Below are 26,546 nucleotides of genomic sequence, written 5' to 3' on the forward strand. Positions count from 1 at the left end.
TTGCTTTGTCCTATTTCTTGTTACTTTGGAAAGGAAACCATCCCCCACCTCGCTGCATCTTCCTTTCAGGGAGCTGTAGAAGGTGGTGAGGTCTCCCCTGAGCCTCCTTTTCTCCAGCCTAAACAGCCCCTGTGCCCTCAGACGCTCCTCATAAGCCTCGTGCTCTGGACCCCGCCCCATCTCTGTTGCCCTTCTCTGGACTCACTCCAGCCCCTCAATATCTTTTTTGTAGTGAGGGTCCCAAAACTGGAAAGAGGATTTGAGGTATGGCCTCACCAGTGCTGACTACTGGGGGCAATCCCTGCCCTGGTCCTGCTGGGACACTCTTTGTCATCCAGGCCAGGATGCCATTGACATTTTTGGCCCCCTGGGCACAGCTGGCTCATGTTCAGCTGCTGTTGACCAGCACTCCCAGGTCCTTTTCCAAAGGGCAGCTTTCCAGCTACTCTGCCTCCAGCCTGTAGCTCTGCCTGGGGTTGTTGTGACCCAAGGACAGGACCCAGCGCTTGGCCACGCTGTACTTCATACAATTTGTCTTGGCCTATCGATCCAGCCTGTCCAGATCCCTCAGCAGCGTGTAAGACATAAGACCTTCAGGCCCTTAAAACTGGATGGGAAAACACAGTGGGGCTGTCTCTGTTGGGACAACCCCTGGTGTCAGGAGAAGAGCCTGTATTTCCATTCCTGCTCTTTCCTTAGGTAGCTTTGGAAGCCAAGAGAAGTCACACCCATATGTCACAGGGTACAAGCTGCCAGTTTATTTCTCCCAAGAGCCTCCACATTGACAGCATAAAAATCTTCATCTTCCCTGTTGTAAGAGTTTGGGGAGTTATTTTTCTGTTTTCTGGCTCCCTGCCATCAGCCCTGGTGGGACCCAGGGCAAGGCAGCAGTGCCACACAACCCAGATGTCAGCAAACCATTAATCCCAAGGGACAGATCCCTGGGGTGAGAATCCTGCTGCAACTTCTCCAATTAGACAGCTTACCTCCTGCTTTGCCTCTGCTCTAGCCATTTCAGACCGAACATATTTTATTGTTCAGTCTCCTAGTTAAACGGCTGGGAAGCTCTGGATGTAAGCACACGGAGATTACTCGTTCAATAATAGAGTCAGGCACATTGGCTTTACATCGTTTTGCTAATAAAGCTGCAAAATAAAGCTGTTGACTCTTCTTTCATCAGCATCAGCCCCATGAGGCTCTCCCATGTCTTGCCTGGTGATTAGAGCAGAGGACTGGGAACATGGGTCTGGAGTTCAGCCCTTAATGAGCCTCCTATTCGGTGTGTTTCACTCAGGGCTCTTGACCTCTTTGCACCTCAGCCAACTCAGCTGTAAAACTGGCTGAAGGATGGACCTCGTGGAAACCATCCACCGTGCCCCAGTTGAGCCTTGAGTCCAGATTCCATGGGTAAACACAAAATAAAAATCAACAACAATTTGAATCTGCAGTGACCTAGCTCAAATGTCACGAGGACATCAAGCCTTGCCAGTGTAAACAGTGCTCAGTCTCTGGGGTCCCCCATTGCAATGTCAGAGCAAATCTAAGAGCAATCTCTAATTGCAGTCCCTGCAATTTGTGCTGCAGTGAAAAAAAGCAGTGCTGCAGCCTCCAGCACACACAAGGCAACGTGGTGCCAGCTCCAGTATCCAGGTACATCAGTGCCTGCCACACTGAGCAGTGCTCAGAAAACTGGGTGCCATGTGCCGTCCCAGATGGGGAAAGCAAGGTCCCCCTCAGTCTCTGAGCTGCTAGAGAGGTGAAATCTCTTCCCTCATGGAGAAGCTGGCGTGAACCATGCCGAGGAGAGAAAAGCCTTGGTGCTCTCTCACACCATGTCCAAAATGTTTCCAAACTCGCCTGCAGTCAGGATGGCACCTCTGTCAGCACCCGTGGCTCAGTGCAACAGAGGAAGTGAAAAGAGGTGCTGGCATGGCTTGTTTGCTGCGTAACACCTTCCAGCTGTGACAGTGATGCTCTAGAGAAGCTGTCTCACCACCTCACCTGGTCCAGTGCACACACACATCTGCTCACATAAAACAGTGATTTCTCTCAAATTTGGGAGCAATTGAGAGCTTTTTCCCTCTTAAGTGGGAGCTTGCAGGTCAGACTTCTAGGTGGCATAGAGGAGTCAGAGCTTCCAAGCTGCCATTTAAAGGTGGGGAGCAATGAAGAGAGAGGCACCATCCCTTGGGATTTCAGCAGTGTGGAGTCAGCTTTGTACGTGCCATTTGTCACAGCAGGCTTAGCAAAACTGAGGAAGAAATTGTTTCCAGACAGAGCAAGAGCACCTGGGATCCACTTAATTTAGTCCTGTGTCAAGGCCATTTGCTTCCAAACCTGCTCTGCACCTTCTCATACAGTCCTGCACTGTGCAGCCATGTGGAGATGAGACTCCTGAACCAAAAAGCTCTTTCTTGGGCATCGACAAGAATCCCACGTGTACTTCTCTGTCTGTCTTCACATTATCCCACCTTGAACCATGCAGAAAATGCTTGGAAAAGGCTGAGGCTGAGAAATGTCTTTCAGAGCCTTCTCCATACCAGGTACCTACCCCTTATAACCCTAGCTGCCCCACAAAGTGCCCTTTAATGACTGGTGAGTGAAGAATAGGCTGGAATGAAGCATCCTCTGGAGCTGGGAAGGTGGGTATTTGCACAGCGTGATGGGATCAGTGCTGGTGGCTGGGTGTGAGACAAACCTTCAGCGCACAATGGCGATCTCTGTTCTGGTGTAAGGATCCTTTTGCTGAGGATTTTCCATCCCTTGAGGAAAATATGCTAACAGACTTTAAATAATTAAACAAATCACATTGCAGGCAAACCCAAGTTGATCTTTAAAATGCATTATCCTCAGAAGGCACTAGAAATGCTCAGTGCTTTACGCCCTCCTCAGAACTCTTCACACATTAACTAATTCATCACACAAGGGACCACCGAGCTGCATCTGGACCACGGAGCAAATGTTGTGCCAGTCACTTCCGCCTTTAAAACTGTGTCACCACAGCTGGAGGCCAGGTTTCTTCAACACCAACCAGCTGAGGCAGTGAAGCAACAAAGCTCTTTTCATCAGGCCAAGTTTGCAGAGAGAACGTTCCTCCCACAAAGCCACTTGCTGATCCCAGATGGAAGACGGGTTTCCCTTATGGTCACAAGATACTCTGGGGCAGCTGCAACCACCTCCTTGCAGGAAAGGGGAGTCGTGTGTGGTAAGAACCACAAGTTTGGCTTTCTATGGGCAGAGCCAGGAAATCAGCTACCTTGAGCCTCTCCTCTGGGCCACCAAGGCCATGGATGGTGGAGAGACGTTTGCAAGAGACAGAAGACAGGAAGGCAGAGCAGCTGCAAGGCAGTTCTGTCCACCTAGCTTGATGCTACAGAGCAATTTATCTGGCTGTCTGTGAGCTAATTTTTCTTATCCCCCAAACCAGCCCCAAAACTGCCCTGATGATAGGTCCTTGCTGTCCCTGACACACTATGCAAGGACAGGCAAACAGCTTGAGGCAGCAGGTCTGTCAGCCATGTGAAAGCTCTGCTGGTGAGGAGCAGGGCCAGTCCATGCCCATCCCCAGCAGTGCCCCCCCCCAGCCAGGTGTGCTGGGCACTGCCCTTGCACTCACAGGACCCATGTCCACAAACTGGTGGACAAAGGGACTGCCACCCCCTCTCCAGCCAAAAGGTTTTCTGTGGTGGTGTTTGCCACCCTCAGCTCTCCCTCATGCCATGCATGGCCCAGAGCAGATGGGCTATAACACATGGAGCTATAATTATTTGACCGTTCCTCTTTTAGGATTTGGGAACACCATGGAAATGGCTGCTTGTGGTGCTGCGGGGCAAGCCATGATAATATTCTGGGCATCCTGGAGGCAGCAGCAGCTGTGAGCCCCAGAGCAGCCTGCTCTTCCCAGCAGCTCACAATTCCCTCTCCAAACTCACCTGGCCTCTGGGACCACAGGCTGCCATTGCTCCCTCCATCCCTCACTCTTCCAAGCTGTCCAAGGTGAAAGGTCCACAGCTTTTTTCATGCTATTTCTCAAGCATTTGTTCCCCTCAGCAGTCCACACTGGACACACAGCAGTCCCCTCAGCAGTCCACACAACAGCTCTGCTGCCGCAGGCTTACCAAATAACCTCTTTGAGATAGAAGATTTGGCCCCAGCCAGGCCAAAATTGTCGTTCTTGCTAGTGCTTCATTTCATAAGGAAAGTGAAGCCATAGCGCTGTCTGCTGGACTTTCCAGCAGGAGCTGACCCCTTTTCTCGTCCATATTCCAACCTAAGCACAGAGGTCCTTAGAGGCAATGCAGCTCTTACAGGCTTCAGTGGGGAACAGAGGCCCTGGTACACCTTGATGGATGTGTTGCAATCCCACGGTCATTTCTGAGGGCCAGCAAGCTCAAGAAAAGGGTTGTGAAGACAAAAAGCCCCACAGCACTAATATTTCTCATGATTCTTTAACTCTCCTAGGCTTAGTTTATGAAATCTGATGTGAGGGAGGGCATTTTGGAAAAAAAATATTTTTTAAATAAAAAGATCTAATCTGGGTGAAGAAGTATTGTAGATTGGCTAAAAAAAAAAAAAAGCCTGATGTGAGAGACAAAATAATAGAACAGAGAACAGGTGAATAAGGATTAAATCTGCTGGAACGACCTCTTTCAAAAGTCTCACAGAGGTGACAAGAGAAAAAAAATGTTTAAAGTGTTGTCAGAAGGGTGAGTAAAATACACAGTTCAAGAGATTGGATTGGTAAAAAACATTCTGGTGCTGCAGACGCCTGTGGGACAATCTCATTGGAAATATTCTCTAAATTCAGGTCATGAAATTATTAGGAGAGCAGCCCATAGATCGAAAAAGAGAAATATAGTTGATTCCTGGGTGCATTTGGGTGAGGGGAAAAAAAAAAAAAAAAGAAAGTTAGGCTCAAAGCAAAAAGACACTTAGCAGATTTCTCATCAAAGTGTAAAGAAGCTTCTGGGAGAGAAAGAGAGAAACAGATTGATGCTACCAAGTTGTTTAAGATAATAACTACCTCCAAAGCACGAAGCTGTGGTTGGAGGTTAAGAAAGACAGTAGCCTATGAGCAATTTGCACAGAACAGCTACAAAAGAGACCACATTGTTAAAGGTAGGAATGAAGGCATGTAATGACAGCTAGTTGTTTTATTTTATTTCTTTAATTCAAGGAAAACAGAAGGCACAGCCACTAGCTAAATTAAGAAGAATAAGATGAAGACATATGGATAGATGGGAGCCAGCCCTGAGGAAAAACAAATCAGCCTTTAGTGTCCTGGGGTGAGGAAGAGCAAACTGTGATGGGCCATATGTCCTCACCCAGCCACAGGAGAGAAGAGGGAGGATTGGGATGAGCAGGATCCTGCACCAAGCGTGCTTAAAGCCATCCTGGGGCCATCTCAGCTGCACTGGATTGTCCTGCTGGAGATGTGTCCCAAGCAGGCAAACCAGGATGCTCGTCCTCTCCAGAGAGTAGCATTAGAGCATGGGCCTTGCAGGGCTTTCCAGGGAGAATTTCACAGCCTACCAGGAATAGCAATGTTTTTGGTGTTTGAAATTTCATGAGTTGCTGGTCAGAGAAGGGAGGACTATGGCAGTGGGGGAGGAGAGGAGGCAAAGTGAGCAGCCCTGGAGCAGCACTGTCCAGGGACACCACAGAGATGAGCACCGTGATGATGACAAACATACGTGGGTTTTCATCCTTTGGCCTCACTCCCAGCAAGAATCTTTAGAGTTTATCAAAATTCTTAGGCTGTCACAAGTTAAATAACTGGTTTTAGGAGCAGAGGAGCTGTGGGGGTGGCTTCTGTGAGAAGCTGCCAGAAGCTTCCCCAGTGTCCAACAGAGCTGATGCCAGCCAGCTCCAAGACAGATGTGCCGCTGGCCCTGTCTGAGCCCATCAGGGACAGCAGTAGCACCTCTGGGGTAGCAGAGTTAAGAAAGGGGAGGAAAAGCTGCCAAAACAGCAAATGGAGACAGGAGTGAGGATGTGTGAGAGAAACAGCCTTGCAGACACCAAAGTCCATGAAGGAGTGGGAGGGGGTACTCCAGGAGCAGATGATGCCAAAAGGAGTCTGTGACCATGTGGAGCAGACTCCTGGCAGCAGCTGTGGCCCCATGGAGCAAGAAGCGCAGCTGGAGCAGGTCTGCTGGCAGGACGTGTGACCCCGTGGGGGACCCAGCCCGTTCCTGAAAAACTGCAACCCATAAAGGGACCCAGGCTGGAGCAGTTTGTGCAGAACTGCAACCATGGGAAGTTCTTATGCTGGAGAAGCTCATGGAGGACTGTCTCCCATGGGAGGGACCCCGCACTGGAGCACGGGCAGAGTCTGAGGAGTCCTTTCCCTGAGGAGGAAGGGGCAGCAGAGCCAACATGTAATGAACTGACCACAGACTCCTTTACCTGTCCCCCTGCACCACTGCAGGAGAGAAGGGAGAGAAAATTGGAAATAAGGTTGAGCCTGGAAAGAAGCATGGGGTGGGGGGAAAATGTTTTCAGGATTTGGTTTAATTTCTCATCATCCTACTTTGATTTGAATTGTACTAAATCAAACTAATCTCACCCTGTCCTTATCTTGACCCATGAGCCTTTTGTTATATTTTCTCTCCCCTGTCCATCCAAGGAGAGGAGTGATGGAGCTTTGGCAGGCATCTGGCATCCAGCCAGGATTAGCCCACCACAATACCAAACCAAATATTTTCTTTTTCTGTAGGACTTTTTCCTCCAAGGGCTTTGGTTATTATTGAAGAGACATCAGGTATGTGGAACCTGAATTGGCACCATCTTATAGTGATGTAAAGCCAAGCAAAACCAGAGCAGTGAATCAGGAGCCCAGTCTCAGTAACCTTCACACATTTTCATTCAGGCCATAATGGAGTTCAAACAACTATTTAGACCACTTAGAAAATGAAGATGAAATGCATAAGGCACCACAAGAGACTTTCAGAAAAGCACACAGCATGACCAAATCCTTCTCATTTTTAATATTTCTATTTCTTCTTCTAAACTTTTTCTTTAAACTTGAAAATAATGAGAAAATGTGCTTCCTTGAGACAAGCCAGTACTATCAGCTAAACAGCCTCACATTCATCGTAGCACTCCAAGTGCTCTGGAATGCTTTTCAGCCCAGAGGATAATAGTATTAGACGACCAGAAAGGCTGTCCTGTAAAAGACTGTTATTATGATTTCCAGTCTCAGAAGTTGGCTTAATCCAGCTGAGCACACACATGTTATTTAGAGAGGAGACTGAGCTCAGACACTGCTATCACCATCATCTTTATTGCAAATGAAGGGTTCAGCCAGTGAAAGGCAAGTCACGTTTTTTTTTGTCCTAAGCCCTGCAAACAGTGGCTGTTGCAATCGTCTTTGCACTCTGCAGCGAGAGTCTGGAGCTGCTGAATGTGGAGCTGTTTGCACAGATTTGCATCTGTCTAAAAACTCCTGTTTTCTCTCTTGTCACCTAATCAATCAAACAGTGAAAGATGCACTCCCTGCGCCCTCCAAGGAAAGCAGCTCTGTGCCCACACAAAAGGCAAAGCATGAGCATAGGGGTTAGCTAGAGGTGGTAAGCTGTGAACCCTGTAACAGGAGCAATTTTTTTCACTGCTTGAAATTTCATGCTGCTCTTCCTCTGCCTATGGAACAAAAGAAGAAAAGGCAGTGATGCTCTGAATTGGGAAAAAAAATAATCTGGGATTGTTCCCTGCATGAGAAAAATATGTTTGGAGGATTACTTGGGGTATTTGCACCTTGACTTGAGGAGGAAATGCTGCACAGCTTCTTTCCCAGGGTTTAGACAGAACAGCTCCCTCCCAAAGGACTGCTTCTCCCACCCACACCTCCCCAGGCGAGCAGGACCCATCTCACACCACAGCCAGCAAGGACCAGCAGCCAGGCACCAATCCCTGTGGGTCAGCTTGCAGCTGGCACCACTGCTTGGAATTGCTCAAATCTCCCCATGCCAAAACCTGCCAGGGCCACTGCTGCCCCATCCGTAGGGTGGGGTGAGCCTTCCCACTCTATCCTTTCTGCCCCAGGGGGAATATTGCATTTCAGCACACAGCACTGGAGTGAAGGCCTCTTCATGAATATCCAGCACAGAATTCCACCCATTCATTCTTGCACTGGTAGTGTCTTTGCTAACAGTCCCTGTCAGGGCAGCCTCAGCCACACTTTTGCCAGACAAAACAGCTCGGCCTCCCTCTGTCCTTCCAGTCACCTCCCAAGAAAGGAGCCACTGGGCACTCAGATTCATGCCAGGATGGGAGGGACAGTAGCTTCTCTCCTTAGTCCCAGGGAAGCAGCTCAAACAAGCCGAACCCCAGTGAGCAGCAGCTCTTCCTGGGCAAGCACTCCTTCCCTGGCACATTTTCCCATGGGAGACAAGCCCAGGGACCTTAAAATAAATCTGTCTTTTTAAAGCAGAGATGCTAAATGAAGGTTTGAGATCAAAGGCTGGGATTCTCACATTTTGCCAAGATAGACATATCCATTCACGAGATTTTTGGTGTAACAAAATACTTGCTAATGAAGAGGATCATAATCTTATTATTAGCCCGAACTACCACAGTATGTCATTCAAGAGCGGGTTGGAATATGTCCTAGTTTAGGAAGTTGCACAGTGGGTTTTGCTTTTGATTTAATGAGCTGTGATTGTGTTTATTTTCAGCAGCAACTATGCCCGTTAAATTCTGGTTGAAGGTCTGATCATTGACGACAGTAATCGACGGAAAGGATGAATTTAGGTTGAAGGGGAGGAAAATGGGAATTGTATGTCTCTAGGATTCAGTCCCCAAGCAAGCAAACACAAGGTGGGCAGGAAAGCCTGAGCTTTCTCTGCTTTTGCAGCACCTGATGATGGGTTTTCAACTACTGGTTAACTCAGTTAAGGGGATTCAGACATGGAAAAACAAAGATTTTTGCTGTTATGGAGTGGGGGAAAGAGGAGAGTCAGGTGTAGGCAATCAGCAGTGGGGGCCAGACTTTCCTTTTGTGGGATGAGCCATGGTGGGAAAAGGTCATCCACTATCCATATCCCAGAAATTCTAAGATGGCAGGGGGAACATGTCAGTAGTGTGTAATAACTGAACAACCTGCCAGATGAGCAAAATGGAGAAGAAAGGGGAAGAGAAAAAATAAGTAGAGACAAGTACTTTGAAAAAAAAAAAATATTGCTGCAGCAGAGCTGGTTGGTGTCGGCCCTGTTCTGGAGTGAGATGGGCCCCATGCAGCAGGGTTTCTCCAGGTGACCCCCCCACTGCTGCCTGTCTGCGTAACTGGAGCAAGGAGGGCAAGAAGGGCAGGGCAGGACGGGGCACAACTCAGACCCACGCCCCCATCACACTCCTTTTGCAGCTGCTGTGTCTCGGTTTCCAGCCTGACAAAGGATGCTGTGCTTTGTGTTTTACACCATCAGCCTCAAAGGGGTCCAGCACAGTTTATTTTCCAGCATCAAAGCATGCACACACTGGCATGTGTACAGGCAGGACATCCATAAGGGGTGTGAAGACATGGACAGACACATGGACAGACACACATAGCCAGCTGTAGCCTTTAAAATCTTGCCATGTACAATACTAGCATGGTTGTGTCGAGCTTGGACACGGGGCTCAGCCGGAGGCTGTTGTCTTGTGCCAGTCAGCGAGGTGTTTTGTGGGGCAGTCACCAAACAGCAGTTTGTCAGCTCCAGCGCCTGTAAATTCCTGTGGCAAGTGTAAAAAATCAGTTAACACGTTGTTCTATTTTAAAAGATTTTTTTTCATGACGGCCGTCTGTCTGACGGGGTACCCCTCTCCTCTGCCACGGAGGGTGCGTGTCCCCTACACCCCCGACCCCCTCGGGAACGGGGGAAGCTGGAGACGACACCCAGGGGTCGCTTGGAGGGGACGGCGATGGGGCAGGAGGACACAGCCCCGCGGAGCTCCGCCGGCTGCCGGGCAGCTCAAGGGGCTCATTGTGCCGGGGGCTGGGCGGTGCTGCCCTCCCCGCGGGCGGGGCCGGGGCCGGGAGCGGGGCGGGCCGGGGCGGTGCAGCCCCGCCGGGGCCGGGGCCGGGAGCGGGGCCGGGGCCGGGCAGCTCTCCCTCCCGCGGCAGCCATGGCAGAGGGCTCCGAGAAGGTGCCGATCGCCCGAGTGGGGCCCGACGATGTGGAGCTGTGCCTGCCCCCAGTGAGTGCTGCCGGCAGGCACCGGGCGGGACAGGGTGGGATCGGGACAAAGCGTGTGGGCATGAGTTGGGATGGAACGGGACCCAGCGAGTCGGGACGGGACGGGTTGGGACGGTGGGGAACGGGTGGGGCCGGGACAGGTCGCAATGCTGCGGGATGGACCGGGACAAAACGGGTCGGGTCGGGCCGGGGGTCCCTGCCCTGTCCCTGCCCTGTCCCTGCTGCCACCCGCGCTCTCCGCAGGCGTACGCGGCGGCCGCGCCCCCCGGGCCGGGGCGGCTGCTGAAGGCCGGGGCCGTGGTGCTGATCGCCGGGGCGCTCCTGCTGCTGGCCGGGGCCATCGGCGCCTTCTACTTCTGGAAAGCCACGGAGCGGCAGGTGAGCAGCTCCGCACCCGGGGCCGCGTGGGCGGGGAGCTCTCGCACCTCCGGACAGGCACGGGCTGGAAGCGCTCCTTGCGAGGTCTATAAAGAGGTCTTTAAGCAGACCTGTAGGTTTTTTTCCTTTCAAAAATCCCAAAACCAATCCTTCCCAAATCCCAAAAATCTAAAACCCCAAACCTATAATCGCTGTCTTTGGTGGCTGTAGCTTCCTGGAAGCACATTTATTAGTGAAGACAAAACACATCTTTGAGAGCACAGACTCTACATTGATTTCTGCTCACAAATCCTCACTGAACTCAAACCCCAACAAGTCCCCAGGGATTCACATCCTGGGCAAACTCCAGCTCTCAGGACAAAAAAAAACATTGAATGTGTAAATTCTTTTTCATAGCATCTGCATTCTCAGTCCAGATTCTACCTGGACCCTCAAGTATGTAATGCTATAATTAACCCATTAACAGGCACCATTCCTTCTGGTGCTTTGTGCGACTGTGCATACACTTAGGTTTGCAGCTGTGGAGCAATTTTTAAAGTTAAGTTTTATTATTTACAGTTTCTGGGGTACATGAGAAACACTTTATGCAAAGAATGAAACTGAGAAGCTGGTGATCAGTTAAAGACCCAAACTTCAGAGCATTAGAACATGTTTACAGATTAACTTTTCTTTCTGTTTGCACAGAATTTGTGTAAACAGAAAGAAACATATTTGAAACATGATGGTACACACATGAATGTACCCTTCTCCATACATTAAATTAGTACCCTTGAATTTACTTTGGAAGAAGTTTTGTACTGCCTCTGGCCACACGCCAGCCCTCATCAAGGAGAGCCTTGTGTGAATTCCAGGAGCCAGAGCAAAGGTGGCCCTGTGAGATACACCCCTACACATAAGGATAATTCAGATAATCAGAAAGAAAAGTACAAGGTTTTACAGCAAAAAGACAGGAGACATTGCTGACCTCTAAGATGTGCTGCAAGAACCGTGTGCTTCTCTAAAGCAAGGCTGTTGCAAATGGAGAGGGATGCAAATGGTGGCACAGGCAGGGGACAGTGCTTTCAGCTCTGAGCAGGTGGGTGCATTTGTGGAGTACAAGACAATTTTTTAATGCTCCTGTCATCTAAATTTAGCCATACAAAATATGTCACATTCATAGTTTCCATTAAGGTTCAAAGTTGCTCTCCCGGTGAAGACACTGGGAAAGCTGAGAGTTATTTTTCCAAGCTGCCTTCAAACTCAGAAAACTGCACTTGAGTTGCAAATGCTTAGGAAGCAACTGCAAAAATTATATCCAGAGTCATTAATTAAAAAAAAAACCCTAATTTTTTAATTCTTGGGTTTATTTTATATCTTTAAATTCTTCCCTAGATGACAGGGGTATCAAAGTCTCAACTCTAGCTCAGCCCCTATCAGGGGGTGACCACATACAGTGGTGTGGTTTTATGGACCATGTTCAACAGGAGTCCTAGAAAGCAGAAATATGGGAGTGGCTGTGTATAACTGAGGAACCATAAATCTTTAGCACCTTAGACTTCGCTGAGCGAAGGTGAGAGAAGAAGAAATTTGTCTCTAGCTGTCAGTGTAAATTTTTCATTAAAATGCTGTAAAGGCTTTTTTTAAGACCCAAAATAAACTGCTTGTGCAGCACTTTTAGCAGAGCTGCACAGGAGAATCACAAAACCCCTCCACAGATTGTGGTTCTCCAGCAAATACAAACCACGCTGTAGCTCTCCTCATTGAAAATAGGATAAGGGCAAATACGCTGACAAGGAAAATACGAGCCTATACAACTTCAGATCCAATTTAAACAAAGTTCACATCCATTACAAGCTGGGAAGTGTGTTCGTATTCAAGAGGAACCTGTTTTCCTGTGCCTCAGCAGAACATCCTAAGAGATAAACAGAGGTTGGCCTCCTTCAGAGTAGGACATTCGCGCCTGCTGTCCTTTGGGAATCATGCCAGCATAACAAGCAATTCCTAAATTGTCCTAGAAGAAGGTTTTTAGGTCAAAGTGAACATGGGTGTGGACTCACCCCACACTGGTTTTGAAGGAAAACTATAAGCACTCCCTGGAAGGGGGATCTCAGTACTCCAGTCCTACCTGATGCTCAGAGCAGGGACAGCTGTGGGCTCAGAGATGGTTGCTCAGGGCTTCATCCAGTCAGGCTGTGAAAACTTCCAAGGATGGAGGCCAAACAACCTCTCAGGGCTGGCTGCCCCACTGCCAGCCGGCCCTAATGCTGAAGTAGTGCAGTGTTGGTTGTTGGAGGGTTATCAAATGCCTGCAGCAGCAAAATTTAGGAGCTAAGTAGGGATATGAGAGTCAGATTGACCCACTGCCTGGTGTAGGAGGAAGGCAATAAGTAATTACTGGCATGTGCTACCGCTCTTTTATTGATTCCAGGTGTACAACATTCACTATACTATGAGCATTAATGGAAAAGTACAAGATGGATCAATGGAAATAGATGCTGGAAACAACTTAGAGACATTCAAAACAGGAAGCGGGAGTGAAGAGGCAGTTGAAGTCCATGATTTTCAGATCGTAAGTAGTGCCACTCTTGTCCTTCATGTAACACACTCCAGTGCTGGACTCTTAAGGACACCTTGTTCTGCCCTGACTTCTCTGCCCCACTTAGCCTCAGGTTCCAGCCTCCAACCATGCACACAGACATTTTTGCTCTCCTGGCTTGCATTCCTAGGGAGACAGGCAGTTTCCTCCAACACAAAAATCTAAGTGCTTTTTGGAGATCAGCCATACCAGGTACCACTCCAGGAAGTGGTGTGGATTAGGCTGTGTCAGGTTTGACTCCATGTAAATACTTTGCATTTTCAAACCACTGAGCAGAAATGTGACATATGACCTTGGGGTCCTACTGGAAGAACATTCTGTCAGGCTTGACACAACCCTCGCCTGATTTCAAGTGGTGTGAACTTGCAGAAACACCTCCCCCAAACTTGTTTGAGGAGCAGAGGGTCAATACAGTAAGCCAAGGAGACACCAAGGAGAGACCAAGTCTGCAGTGCTTGACTTGGGGAGCTTCCTTTGCCTTGAGGTCAGGGATGGGAGCTGCTCTCCATGGCTTGATCTGGGTTCATCCCCATTGATGTATCTGTGCACCAAATGCCAGGTGCTGGGCCACTTATACTGACAGCAAACACACTTCAGCACCCCAGCAACTTGTGGCTACTCAGCACAGGGCCTGGAGTAACAGATGCCAAACCTCAGCAGGGCTCAGCAGCTCAGATAGAGTAGGTCTCTGAGCTGCCCTGAGCTACTAAGGCACATCTATGTGATGCTGCACAAACCCATTCACAGGGCCCAGAGCCTGCAGTTAAATGTTCTGAGGTGCAAAACACTCAACTTCAGAATTAAGCCCTCTGTAAGTCCAAGCAGTGCCTAAAACAAAGATACTGCTGCAAGGAAGCATCTCTGGTTCTGGAGCAGCCACCTTTCCCTTGCTGGATCTAGAAAGGCAAGAAAATCCAGCTCCTTGGCTTTTCAGCAAGAACAAACAAATCCATGCCAGGAGATGCTGGACCCCAACTTTCCCAACAGCTGTGGTTCTGCCTTTATGCAACTCTCATTAGCATCACCATAGCAACATTATTAGCAGCTGAGTAGGAGCATCCACAGCGAGCCCTTCTCATTTGCCATTTCACATCTGCACAAAAGCACCAGTCCACTGGAGAGATGCTGAACTCATGTTTCCTCCACGTGTGTTGCTGGTGAGATACTGCCTGTCACAACCAGGTTATGAATCAGCTCCTAACACCAACCAGCTCAAGGGACCTCCCAGGGATGGTGCCTGCTTGTAATTACAGAGGGCCAGGGACAGCCACAGCAAAAGGATGATGCCACTTGGATTTTCAGCCAAGAATGCACACTAAGGAGAGAGCAACTGAAGAGACGTGCTTCCAACAGACTGGTATTTACATTAGCAGTTCTAGATTGACTGGCACTGCCAGAATGACTGCATGGTCAGAGAAGGCTTGGATTTGGCAATATTAGGGTATTCCTAGAATACCTGGTACATCACAAAGCCTTATGTCCTAATGCACCCGTTCTTGCATAGCCATCTCCTCTGTCACTGCTTTTTGTAGTCATTTTGTTGTGAAGGGGGCGTGTGCAGCTACACAAGACCTGCAGACACACAGGACATGGCTCAGGTGCCCCAGTACCATCCATCTCATGCTGCACTACATCACAACGTGCTGAGTTGGAAGGGACCCACAAGGATCATTGGGTCCAACTCTCCAACTCCTGGCACAGGACCATCCCCAAGTGTCACACCATGTGCCTGAGAGCATTGTCTGAATGCTTCTTGATCTCTGTCAGGCTGGTGCTGTGACCAGTTCCCTGGGGAAGCTGTTCCAGTGCCCAGCCACCCTCTGGGTGAAGAACCTTTTCCTGATATCCAACCTGAACCTCCCCTGACACAGCTTCAGGCCATTCCCTTGGATCCTGTCATTTTCACCACAGAGATCAGTGTCAGCCCTTCCTCTTCCCCTAATTGCAACAAGGTCTCCCCTCAGTCTCCTCCCTCAGCCATCCCTCATACAGTTTCCTCTCAAGGCCCTTCACCATCTTCATTGCTCTCCTTTGGACACGCCCTAACAGTTTAATGTCTTTCAGTGTGGCACCCAAAATTGCACATGAAGGCATCCATGATACCCCTTCAAGGCAGATGAGAGGGGTCATGCTGACACCCACACCCCTTTCTCCTGGCAGCTAGAGGCCAGGCAGAAAACCAGCTCAACTTAAAGGGCACTAGGTAATTATATTTAGGTGGTTGATTGGAGTTTTTGCAACCACATGAAAAACACAAAAATCTAAATTTAGCTAAATTTATAATGTAGAAGAGAGCTCTTTTATGGATACCCAAAACCTACAGTAGAACCATAGAAACTACAATGGAAAGGTGTTGATGCCCAAGGTGCTGGCACAGGGCTGGAAGGTGACATCCCAGGACTTGCAGGAGACTTGCTCCTTCTCTTGGTTAAAACTAACACTTATGGTTTATGCAATTGCATTTCACTCTAGGAGGCCAGACGAAGTCCCACACAGATTTCTGCACCAACCTGTCCGTCACAAACTTCCCTTTGCTGTCACAGTCACGTAATTGTACAGACTGAACCAAACTGCCCCCACATTTTTGTGAAACTGTGTCACAAGGGTACCATGCCACCAGCTAGCACAATTTCAAGACTGCCTACGTTAGGTGCTAAGTTACAGTTCAAATCATGTCAACTAATTCCTTAACAGAGGTACTCCAAGTAGCCTACAGCCTGCATGGGAACACTTACATAAAACACCCCCCCACTTTCAGAAATCAAGCAAAAACTTCTAGACCAATTTGACCAAAATGATGAAGGGAAGAGCGTTTTATTGCTTCTGGTTTTAAACAAGGTTAACCTTCAGACTGAAAATTCAGTGGCAATTTTAGCAGAGCTGAGGCACTTTCTTGGGGGTGGTGAGGAGCTGGAGGCCTGTGCACAACCCCCTGCCTTCTGCTTTTGCAGGGCATAACTGGGATCCGTTTTGCTGAAGGAGAAAAGTGTTACATCAAAGCTCAGCCAAAAGCCCACATCCCTGAAGTTGATGCTATGGCTAAAGCGAGCCTCTCATCTGAGCTGGTAAGGGGTAGTTCGTTTTTTTTTTTTTAAACTAATCTTTGTATAGAGAGAGCTTAAAGGAGGTACTTAAATACAAATTAAAATGGCATTTGGAAGCCACTCTGGCTCATGGTGGGGTTGTTAAACGTAGGGTAGGATAGCTGAGGATTCATTGACTGGTTGCAAGGAGTTGAAAGGTAAAAAAGGTTGAAAGGTAAGAAAAACAAGATTGGTGTCAGACATGTCACTGTGTCCAGGGCATGGTGAGAGGCTGCAGATTAGTGAGTGTGGAACCCACAGACTGATTTCTGCCAGAACCACTGGAGATCTCCGTGACAAGAGCACCTGCCTGAGACCAGGCTGTGCACAAGGCTGGAAGGGAGGGCATGGAAGTAGTCAATGCAAAGGACTGTGGTAGATCCCAGGAGATAATCATCAATGCTCTTGAGCACAAGCATGAACTCCATCACTCTAGTCAGTAAAACAGAATTGTGGAAAACATGGCAAAAATTAAAATAACTCATAAGAAATAATTTCTTTTAAAAAATATTTTACCTGCTTAGTGTAAAACTTAATTTTACATGTTAACGAGAATTTGCATCCCAACCAGCACAGAAGCTGCAGTTCTCACCCAGATACCACCAAACCTCACATTTGCCCAAGAAGGTGATTGCTTTATGTGCTCAAAGCCTGAGTTTCCCAGAGCTCAGACCCCAGACTTATTGCTCACACAGGAGTGGCTCCAGCGACTTGAGTCCAGCTGAGCCTGGATGCTGCTGGAGCCTCAGTCACTGGCAGGAGAGCACAGGAGATCCACAGCCCTTTTCCCTGGGTTTGCTCTGCTCCTGGGAGAACAAAAGCAAGATACAATTAGCAGGGAGAGAGGTGCTGTTAAGGTTGCACCTCCCTGCAGTGGTTCTGTGACTCCTGAACATCTGCTTTAAGATTAAGGGGAAAAAGATCGCTCTTAATAGAGTCAGAAAAGCTGACAAATGTTACAAAGCCTCCTGATGCTGACAGGATTTTCCCCATGATGGGAAAGAGAACTTGCATGAATTCCTGAGAGAGAGTTCCATCTTTCCTGCCTTGCCTTATTTTAAAGGCAGCTGGCCTTGACTTAATTAGCACTATTGCTTGAAGTCAAAGATTGAATTTTTCAGCTTTTTGTAAAAACAGAGACCTGAAGACATTATCCTAAATAATCAAACACTTACTTCTAGTTATACCTGCTGACAGTAAAACTATTTCTTGTCCTGTTTTTTGTGCATCTTCTCCCAAGATGCATCACCTATGTGACTGCTGCAATGAATCACATGCACCAAGCAGCTTAGTGCTACCACTAAGACATTAACTTTTCCCTGTCACTCGATTTTCCAGGCCAGATGTACTACAGGAATGGCAAAGTAGTATTTCTTTTTCTAGGCCAAGTCACCTCTCCGATATATTCCAGAAGTATTTAAGAGAAATTATGCATATGCTGTTTTCCTACAATGGGCATCATAGCAACACTACCTACAAAAATTGTTGAGTAAAATGAGTTTTATAGATACCCACGTTCTGGCTGCTCACAAGTCAGGATCATTTCAAACAGAAACAAAGGATATTTTTATTTCTGAAAATTAGAGTCAGATATTTCTGATGTTGATAAAAGCTTAAGTGGGATAATGTAAATAAAGAGCAGTAGACAGATTGGATAGTGAACTTAAATGACTTGAGACCTACAAAATAAATCAATAAACACTAAAGAAACAACAACTCAAGGGAATAAATTGATCTAGTCAGTTATATAACAAGTCTTGATAACTTTTATGAAAGCAATTTAGAATTTTAACTTTGAAATCATGCTGTTTTTCATGATTCAAAAGTTAGTTTTCTTTTAATATTTCACCATTGCTATAAAATACTTACACATTTTATGTAAAATAATACTTTGAACTAACAACTTTAAAGAATCAATCACTGGCATTTTCCTACATTACTTTGAAGATATGAACCAAAAACCTGCAGGGTACACTTCAAAAAGGCAGGATCCTTTAACTTGCACTTCAAGCTTTTGGTCAATTGAATTGCTTTACCAAACAAGACCTTTAATCAGACCGATCACATTGACTTGAAACTGGAAGCTGGAGCAGTTCTCAAGCTATAATCCTCTCTAAAACTTTTGAACAAGATTCCACCCCTCACCCCCCCCATACACACATTGTAAATAGAGTTATATACTGGGAGTATGTCAAATGAGAACAGGGCATAAGAAGAGATGAGGGACTTGGGTTTTGCTGGTATTTCATTGCTGCTTTGCTGAAGGTGGTAGCACTTGGGTTTCTACCACCTGAAATTCTGGTGCTTTGGGTTCAAAGACCTCTTGACACGCAGCCCTCATGCATGGGGCAGAAGCCTACCAGGAGTGAGAGGGTGAAATCACAACCCCAGCAAAGCTGACAGTGGCTTTGCCCTTCATTTCAGTGGAGGCAGCCCTTCCCCAGGCTTTGGCTCAGCACGATTCCTTCACATTCATGACATAGGAGGATGCTCAGTATTAGTTGCAGCGGATAATTATACAGTTTGGTGCTCAAGAATTAGCAGCAAGCAGGCACATGACTGCTTGCTGAGCAGCAAAGGATTTATGCTCTTCTATTTGCAGGAAGATGAAATCATGCCTGTGAGATTTGACAAAAACTCCCTTATCTGGGTGGCTGCAGATGAGCCTATCAAGCATAACAGCTTCCTAAGCCCCAAAATTTTAGAGCTTTGCAGGGATCTTCCAATTTTCTGGCTGCGACCAACATATCCCAAAGGTAAGATTTCTTTTATTTGAAAAGTATGTTATCCCTCCCTTCATCTAAATGCCTTCCCTTCATCAGGTTTGCTACTGAAACTAGCACATCTGGGAAACCAGACTTCTTTCCTCCCTTGCCCACGCCTTCCTGGGCTTGTGCCAAGATTGTGGGTTTGGAGTTTATCCCCTAGATATTTTCCATGCTTGTATTTACTCAGACAATTTGCATAGCCCAAGTGGGTGACTTGCTAGGAGATGAAGTATTTCCAGAGAGGTCAGCCTCCTTCTAGAGAAAGACAAGACAACAGCTTAAACTAGCCCCCTTAATGTGTAGACAGCTGACACCAGGTAGCAGGAACACTGGCCAGGAATTCAGGACCATTGCCTGTCCTGTTTTCTGTCCTGCTTCCCCAGAGGAATTCAGTGGAGTGGAAGGAAGATGCTTTAAGGCAGCCAGCTGGTGCATGGTTTATGAGACCCTGGGGCAGTCCCAGCTCTGAACTTGGGGCCCATAGGCAAGCTTAGCAAAGGTATTCAGGAGTCACCAGGAAGATGGCAACTCCCCCAGGTAACTTCCAGGCTTAGAAGGAGAGAAGGCTCAAAAATATTTATTCTTCCTTCGTCCAGTTAATATCAGAACACTTGGGTAGGACAACACGTGTGAAAAAAAATTTACCACATTTTAGAGCACCTGTTGGACCCAAGCTACCAATATTTTCCACTTCCCTTCATGATCTTGCATATCGCACTGGGCAACAAAAGAGCAGTATCAAAGCTGTCCAGAACCAGATATCCTTGAAAGCAGGGCATCATCCTGCCATAAAAGCATCTTTAAAAGTACCTGAGATGTGAACAGCTGGTCTTGCTAGTGCTGGAAACTGCTGCTGGGTTAGTGAGTACAGGCTGGGTCAAACAACCCCAAACACATCTCCTCAAATTTTGCCTCAAGGAGACAGGAGGGAGGAAGGGAAAGGCAATCACACTGCTTTGGACTGGCACTGGCTGCAGACGCAACATAGGAAGGCAAGCAGCGCCCGTGGCAATGCACATCAAGTTTGCCAAGGCCCAGTTTCAGCTTTCTCTCTGTCCTCCATCCTCTCCTTTTTTTAATATTTAAAGAAATCACTGAAATATTAGGTAACTACAATGACACTCATGGTAAGAGTGTCATAACTACAATGACACAAGATAAGATTGTCCCTTGGTGATTATTTATTCAGATAACCAGAGGAGAGAAATGAAGAGAAACAAGCGCCAATCAGAACCAAACTTTGATGAGGAAGACTTGGAAGCTGCTTCTGAAGAAGTAAACCCCAGGTCACGCACCGTGCAGCTGACTCAAGAGCTTGGCCACCAGGCTAATGAAACCAGGCCAATGGGACAAGAAACTGATCAAACATTTAATCCAGACAATCCATACAACGTGAGTATGTGCTGTAGTCTTCCTTCAGAGCTCAGGACTGTGTTGGACAGGTAACACTGCTAATGTGGAGCTTGTAATTTTTAATTTAATCTGCACAGTCTTTGCTTGTTCAGCTTTGCTAGGAAACAATAGACTGGTAAAACACCTAAGAAGCTCAAAAATGTCTTCCCTCTGTCCTCTTCTCCCAGTTTCAGATTTCTGAAACAAGCACAAGTGCTTGAGGTCACAAGGTTAAGGCAAGCTGATGCCAAGTTGCTTTTTGAAGTTTCCAGATCCATATGGAAACAACACTGGAGATCTGACAAGGGTAGCACCTTCTAGAAACAAACCAAAGCTGGTCTTGATCAGACAGCTGAGACCCATCATTTACTATGTGAAGAGAGTCCAGTAGCTAGAAACATGCTTTGCTCTCAAACTAGTACCAGACATGACTGCTACAGGGGAACACAGCAGAAGCGTCTGGGTGCAAAGAGATAAAGGTTCAGCCAAATAAATTTCTTTCTCAGCCTCTTCTCTGTGAGGGTAAGCAATCCTAGACTAGCAATAACCTGACAGAGAAGAATTTGTTTTGAGACAGCAGCAGTGAGTGGAGGATGACTGTCGTAAAACTTGTTCTCACCCTTCAAGAAGCAGCAGCCCTCAGAAAGAGCAGAGGAGCCGCCCTGCTGTGTCCCAACACCTCTGCCACGCTGCAGGAACACTGGCTGTGCAGGAGGCACCTTCCAGTCTGCTGCACCAGCGCCAGACAATTTACACCCACCATTTGGTGCAGCAGGAGTAAGTCATTTTAATACAACACTGTCACAAGATAAATGCCTCCTGCTCTGGAAGTAAGTCCCAGCTTTGACTTGACATTTATGTAACAGCAGGAGATCATTATACTGTGACAGCATTCTGCCAAGTTGACATCCCTTAATTAAACTTAAATTAATCACTCCAAATAAAGTGGATCTAAATCGACTCTCTCACGAGGTCAGTAAAACAGCAGTGGCACTGGAATGTAGCTTCTCCTCACAGCCACTAACGTGACCATCTCATGAGGTCTGAGATGCCCTGCCTCTGGAGGCACAACTGCCACAGGTCTGCTGTTCCAACCCGGGGGCAGCCAGGCCAAATGGAGAACGCCCAGACAGATGCAGCCATCAGACTTCCCTCAGCCTGCAGGGTGGGGCTCTCCTTCACCCACAGCTACTGCACCATGCCTGTCACCAGGCTGTCTCAGAGACTGAGCCACTGCACTGACAAGCACCATTAATTATGCTCTAGGCCTTTCCTGAAGGAGGAAATGAATCCTCCCTAGAGCTATTTACTCATCGTAGGTGGAGCCTGGATGATGAGCTCAGGTGATGTTCATGGTGCAAGTACCTGAATTCAAGGATGATGAATCCTGGCCAAAGAAACATCTTCCCTGCTCTCAGGACTGGGAAGGAGTTGCTGGGGTCCCTAAAAACACCCAGCTGTCACTAATGTCCTGTACAAGCCCAGACAAGGGCTGGCACCTTTCTGTGTCACTTGTTTTGTTGTGCTGCTACTTTCCAAAAATGAATGACAAATGCTCAGGTAAAAAGCTGACTGGTACTTCTGCATTTGTGCATTACTGCTGCTTTTCTTGAAGTAACACCAATGGGCAAAGAACAACCCAAGTGTTCAAATGTAGAATATCAGGTTACCTTTTTTCCCCCAGAAATGAGGAAAGGAGTTTTGAAGGGTAAAGGCTTTTAGGTATTTTGTGCATGCTTTGCTCCATTTAACTCCTTACTGTCAGCTGCAGAACAGGCACAATTCTCTAAATGCATCTCTAGAACAATGCATCTAAATGTGGTGGGATGGGAGGGAAGGAACCAGACTCAGAGACGAGCCAAATCCTCAGAAAACTGCAAGGGACCAGAGGAATAATTTCCTAAAAGTGCTGTAAAAAGCATTAAAATACAGAATCTAAAACTAATAATAAAAACCACATCATATATTTCAGGAATTCTCACCTACATTAAAGATTCAGGTGTCCTGAAATAATTTCCATCACTAATATTTAAAGTTTGGGAGGAGCTTACTGTTGCTGGAGCTTTTGCAAGGACGGTAGAATAAAAATACTGAAGTTAGAGCTGCCTGTTGTTCTTTCCATTTTGCAAGGGTGATTGCACCAATTCTACACTTCTGCCAAAGAGAGCAAGACAAAAGAAAAAATAATAAAGCATGGGGCACTGAGTGGGAGTTTTGTTAATTTCCACAGCCCAAGACTGCAGGTTTTATCCTTTGTGGGGTTAACAGGAGCATGGATGTATTCTGCTATTCCATGAGAATGAGAGCACTGGGATGACATTTCACATTTTACACTCCAGCAGCAGGAAGGCGAAGGGATGGCTTTTGACCCCATGCTGGATCACCTGGGCGTGTGCTGCATCGAGTGCCGGCGGAGCTACACGCAGTGCCAGCGGATCTGCGAGCCCCTCCTGGGCTACCAGCCGTGGCCCTACAACTACCAGGGCTGCCGCACCGCCTGCCGCATCATCATGCCCTGCAGCTGGTGGGCTGCTCGGATCATGGGCGTTGTGTGAGAAAATCCCTCGACCCAAACAAAAAATAACTAAACTGGAGCTTTGACAAAATAAGCAGGAATACAATGAACTGGTAAAAGACTAAAACCAAAGCAGCAGTACTGATCCTGCCTTACAAAATCAGAGCCTGTTTTTCTGCACCAAAAGCAAGGTCAGATATTGCAACTGCAAATTAAAATCTCAAGTTAATATTCCATTAGCTGTACAAGAAGCAAAGGTATATTAGCACTTGCTGAATTAAAAAACTGAGACATCTCAAAAAAAGACAATATTAAACTTTGCTTACAATTGGTTTAGCAGTCCAGAGGCTTGCCTATACATCTAAATAAAGCCTTTCAAAACAAACCCCTCTCTTTCCAAGTTATATGTGAAAATTTACACCCAATTAAACAACTAGCTCAACTTGTACACTTGGGAGTGCCTTTAATCCATGTAACTTACTTAAATAAATCACAACTTAAGTTGCTCCCTGTTGCTATTCAGAGTTGCCAGATCACTATGAATGGTTATAAACCAATTACAGCATACCTTTCCCACAAAGCTGCTCCAGGGGACACGAGAAAGTGCACATTGTGCTAAATCGGAAACAAACAGCAGGAAAAGTGGCTGTGGAAGGGAATGTGAGTGGCTGCAGAATCAAAACCCTTTGCATATCCCAACATCAAAGAAGCCCCAGCATCAAGAATCCTGTATCCATGATACCACTGTAGTGTCTAACAAGTATCTGCGATCCAGCTACTACAGCAAAAGTATTTACATGCAGTTACAGACCAAGGAGTCTCAAGACCCTTCAGAATCTACAACAGCCACTGTTATTTATAAATCCTTGAACTAGACACTTTTGACACAAGATTACAACCCCTCTTTATTTCACATGGATAGCAGCCATTCACACCAGTTCCTTTAGCTTTGCTGAAGCTCACATCCCTTCCCCACAAGAGAAACTGTTTACCAGAAGGGAGGGGAAAAAAAAACCCTTTTTTTTTCTTCCCTCTCCTTTCTCACCTCACCCTTTTTGCTAAGGCAAACTCTGCAATTATTGGGACCGATCCCATTACACATTAAATGTCTAAGGAAGGTACTAAGCTGAAACACTCGAAGCTGGAACAACTTAGTATTTCTAGCCTTGAAAAACAAGTAGTGGTATTACACTGCCTTTATCCATACTATGTATCTTGAACCCTACCTCCAAGTTTATGGAGCCATCTACATCATCTTTATTAAAAAAATGCTTCAGCTTTTCTTAAAGTCTGCTTTCTGGAGCATTCATTTTTGTGACTAAACAGCTCTTGAGATGTTGCAAGCCCAGTAATGTTATTAACACTGCGTGACACAGAGAAAAGAGGAATTAATTTGACATAATCGTGGCTTAAAGAAAATAAAGACAATCTCATGTGGAATGCTAAACTGCATATCTAAAAAGCAAAGTGTTAAGTGAGAATAAGATGAGAGTAGAATTCAGTATTTTGTTCTATTGTAGCTTTTTAGTATAAACTTCACCTTCCCTTAATCTGAAGGACAGACTTGCTTTGAAATATTTAAATTATAAACTTCTTAAAGTGGGATTTCAAGGCCTGTTAAATTTGAGTTTCTGCTTTTTAAACTGAAAATGACCTTGATCATTATGTTGTTTTAGAAGTACATCTATCATAGGCTTAGAAAAGTCAGTTTTCCTTTTTTTTTACTGCAGATTAAACAAACACATTTTAAAAACCCAGTTGCTTTCTGTGCTTTTTTCAATGTAGAAGGTGTAACAATTCTTTCACATACTTGTTCAAGAACTGTCTGAAGAGGAAAAGAAGGGCATCAGCAAGTGAAACACTGGAGGCAGAGAGAGAGAAATGTGACTGTGTGTATGTGTGAACTAGACTGTTGCTCTCTCTTGCATCTTGAGGCAGCCTGTCACCTGCTTCTCTCTGTGTCCCCTAATATAACAGCCTCCTCCTGAAGACACAAAACCAACTTTCTTGTAGGTGATTTCCATGTCTACACATACTTAACAAAATTAATTTTTAAGAAAAGCTTGTAATCATTTGCTTGCTATAGGCAGTCACAAAGCATGTAAGAAGTCAAAAAGCATGGATATAGAGCTGTCACATACGGCATGTACATCTTGAGAACTGTCTGTACACACCATGCCACAAAAGCCACAGTGACCATAACGTTTATCCATTTCCAAGATGTAGGCAACAAAATGCCTCCTCCAATTCAAGCTTCAAGCAAGCAAATTCCTATTTACCTTCATATCGGATTCAAAGAGAGAAAAGTAAAGATCGTGTGCTGCAGCAAGGTTGGGAAAAAAACCAACTGTTCCTTCAAAATCTGATTTTGAAGGAAAAGTTCTGAGACAACACAGGGATGGCAGTAAAACCAAAAAGCCAACAGTGTGAAAAGATGTCTGATATTCCCTGCAGCTGTGGCTCAGACTCCAGCTCTAACCAGCCAGTGATCCTTACACTACTGTACACTATTCACTACCAGTAAAGTAGTAAGTTTCTCACTGCCATCACAAATGTAATACCTTGGCACACTAAAGAGGTTACGTGTCAGCATTTGGGGAAGTATGGAGCAGTGTGGTCCTTGAATCTGTCCCTGGGCCAGCAGAAAACAACTGAAAGCCCTCCTTTGGCTGAAGTTTAGAGAAGGAGAAGAGGAATGAGTTTGTCATCAACAGTGTCTCCCACCACAGGTGGGTGTATGTTTGTCACAGTTCCACTATCCTTAAAACTTAATTACCCATGTGATTTTACTAGGAGGATTAGAATGGCAGAGCAGATTAGAGCAGAAAAAGGGGATAAATTCAGGCTGGTGAAAAAGAGATGGAAAACAGGGAGTAATCTCATACAGTTAAATAGAGTGAAAGCCAGTGATGGGAAAGCAGGAGGAGTCTTTTTACTCAATCTAAAGTTTCCTTTCTCCCAACGTAAAACAAATGAACCCTTTTTCCTTTTTCATACAGGAATCACCCTCCACTTGTATCTACACTGAGAAAGCAAAAAGCAGCTGTGAGTCATGGGGCAATCTGGCTTTTACCTCCCATGTAACACTTCACCCCTACTGCAGCACAAAAAAAATCCAAGAAAATTGTAGTGAAGAACAGACTAATCACTTGTTCCATGCAGTGCAGGGGAAAAAAAATAGTGAAGCATAAAACTACAGTTGGCAATGATTGCTGATTGACATGTCTGGGTGGAGAGAACCTCTGCTCAGAAAGGGCCAAAGAGACTGAAGCAGGAACACCATCATCTGCTTCTGAGAGGCTCAGCTGGCCTTTTACAAATACACATCTACAAACTGGTCTTTCACAAGCACATATATCAAAGATGATAGAGGCAGCCCTAACCTGCAGCAGGCATCTTCCCTGAGAGCAGGAGCAGAGAGCAATCTCATCTGTGGTATTGAATGGGAACTGTTACATCTTGCTGTCCTCTTCCAGTATTTCCATCAGTACACAGATCACTGAGGTCATCACATCAGAGCACTGAGGTGACACTGCCTCAGTCTTCCAGACAGTACCACGTACAGATGACCAAAAGGCTTGGGAAAAAAACCCTCAAACAGTTTGAACGCAATTAAAACATCATCCACTCTGTCCTTGCAGGCAGTTCCCTTCCTCCAGCCAA

General features: G+C 46.4%; 1 protein-coding gene across 2 annotated transcripts; it reads left to right on the forward strand.

Moving 5' to 3' along the window:
• Window positions 1-10,024: 10,024 nt before the first annotated feature.
• CNMD (chondromodulin) lies at window positions 10,025-24,640 on the forward strand. 2 transcript variants are annotated; one of them, XM_064408669.1, is made up of 7 exons: window positions 10,025-10,173; window positions 10,416-10,550; window positions 12,958-13,098; window positions 16,077-16,190; window positions 18,811-18,964; window positions 20,166-20,368; window positions 22,711-24,640. In XM_064408669.1, exons 1-7 carry the CDS (start codon window positions 10,102-10,104, stop codon window positions 22,921-22,923), a joined length of 1,032 nt encoding a protein of 343 aa, XP_064264739.1. In that variant the 5' UTR covers window positions 10,025-10,101; the 3' UTR covers window positions 22,924-24,640. The 2 variants fall into 2 exon arrangements, with proteins under 2 accessions (XP_064264739.1, XP_064264738.1); XM_064408668.1 differs by having other exon boundaries at window positions 10,026-10,173; window positions 22,708-24,640.
• Window positions 24,641-26,546: the final 1,906 nt, after the last annotated feature.

Source organism: Passer domesticus, chromosome 2 (genome assembly GCF_036417665.1).
Source record: "Passer domesticus isolate bPasDom1 chromosome 2, bPasDom1.hap1, whole genome shotgun sequence".
Classification (NCBI taxonomy): Eukaryota; Metazoa; Chordata; class Aves; order Passeriformes; family Passeridae; genus Passer; species Passer domesticus.